The sequence below is a fragment of the Microtus ochrogaster genome, unplaced genomic scaffold (genome assembly GCF_000317375.1).
Source record: "Microtus ochrogaster isolate Prairie Vole_2 unplaced genomic scaffold, MicOch1.0 UNK77, whole genome shotgun sequence".
Taxonomy (NCBI): domain Eukaryota; kingdom Metazoa; phylum Chordata; class Mammalia; order Rodentia; family Cricetidae; genus Microtus; species Microtus ochrogaster.
This window is the reverse complement of record NW_004949175.1, coordinates 973,694-974,595: the sequence shown is the minus strand read 5'-3', so window position 1 is coordinate 974,595 and position 902 is coordinate 973,694. Positions and strand designations below refer to the sequence as shown.

The 902-nt window shown below is 39.4% G+C and overlaps 1 protein-coding gene across 1 annotated transcript in view; it reads left to right on the top strand.

Annotated features, from left to right (window-relative positions):
• Prkdc (protein kinase, DNA-activated, catalytic subunit) overlaps positions 1 to 902 on the top strand; it is a 174,764-nt gene that overhangs the window by 18,100 nt on the left and 155,762 nt on the right. The window contains exon 14 of the mRNA XM_013354879.2: positions 463 to 512. Within this exon, the coding sequence (XP_013210333.1) occupies positions 463 to 512 (50 nt within the window). The remainder of the gene's footprint in view (positions 1 to 462; positions 513 to 902) is intronic.

Genomic DNA, 902 nt, shown 5'->3' with positions numbered 1-902 from the left:
AAATATTTATTTATTTATTATGTATACAGCATTCCTTCTATGTATGTCTGCAGGTCAGAAGAGGGCACCAGACCCCATTTCAGATGGTTGTGAGCCACCATATGGTTGCTAGGAATTGAACTCAGGACCTTTGGAAGAACAGTCAGTGCTCTTAACCTCTGAGCCATCTCTCCAGCCCCTTCTTTAACCATCTTTGACTTCTGAATTTGTTCTTATTTTATTTTAGACAAGATCTCCCTGTGTAGCCTGGGCTAACTTTGAGCTCCATAGTTGTTCAGCCTCTACTTCCCATATGCTGGGATTATAGATGTGTGTTATTGTACCCACTTTAGTTTCTGATCCTCAGAAGTTCATAATTTAAAACTAAAAATTTCAAAAAAATTAAGAGGCAAAATGTTTTTTATTGAGTGATTGTGTTTCTCAATGTTTCCTTCATTATTCTTTCATTTTCTTCATTTTCAGTGCATCAAGGTTTAATTAGAATATGTTCTAAACCAGTGGTCCTTCAAAAGGTAAATTCTGAATCTAAGGTTTCAAAACCGAGTGTTATTACTGGATGTTAGAAACGATGTTTTAGGCTGGGTGGTGGTGGTGTACTCCTTTAATCCCAGCATGAGGAAGGCAGAGGCAGGCGGATCTCTGTGAGTTTGAGGCTAGCCTGGTCTACAGAATTAGTTCTAAGACTGCCAAGGCTACACTGAGAAACCCTGTCTTGAAAAATTAAAAAGAAAGAAAAGAAACACTGTTTAGCATGTAAATGTATTAAAACCTTTCTTTGATTTAACTTTCACTACCCCTTTCTTGAGAGTCTCCAGTATGCCGTGCTGGCCCATGCTGGCTTTGAACTTGGCATGTAGTCTCCAGTATGCCGTGCTGGCCCATGCTGGCTTTGAACTTGCCAT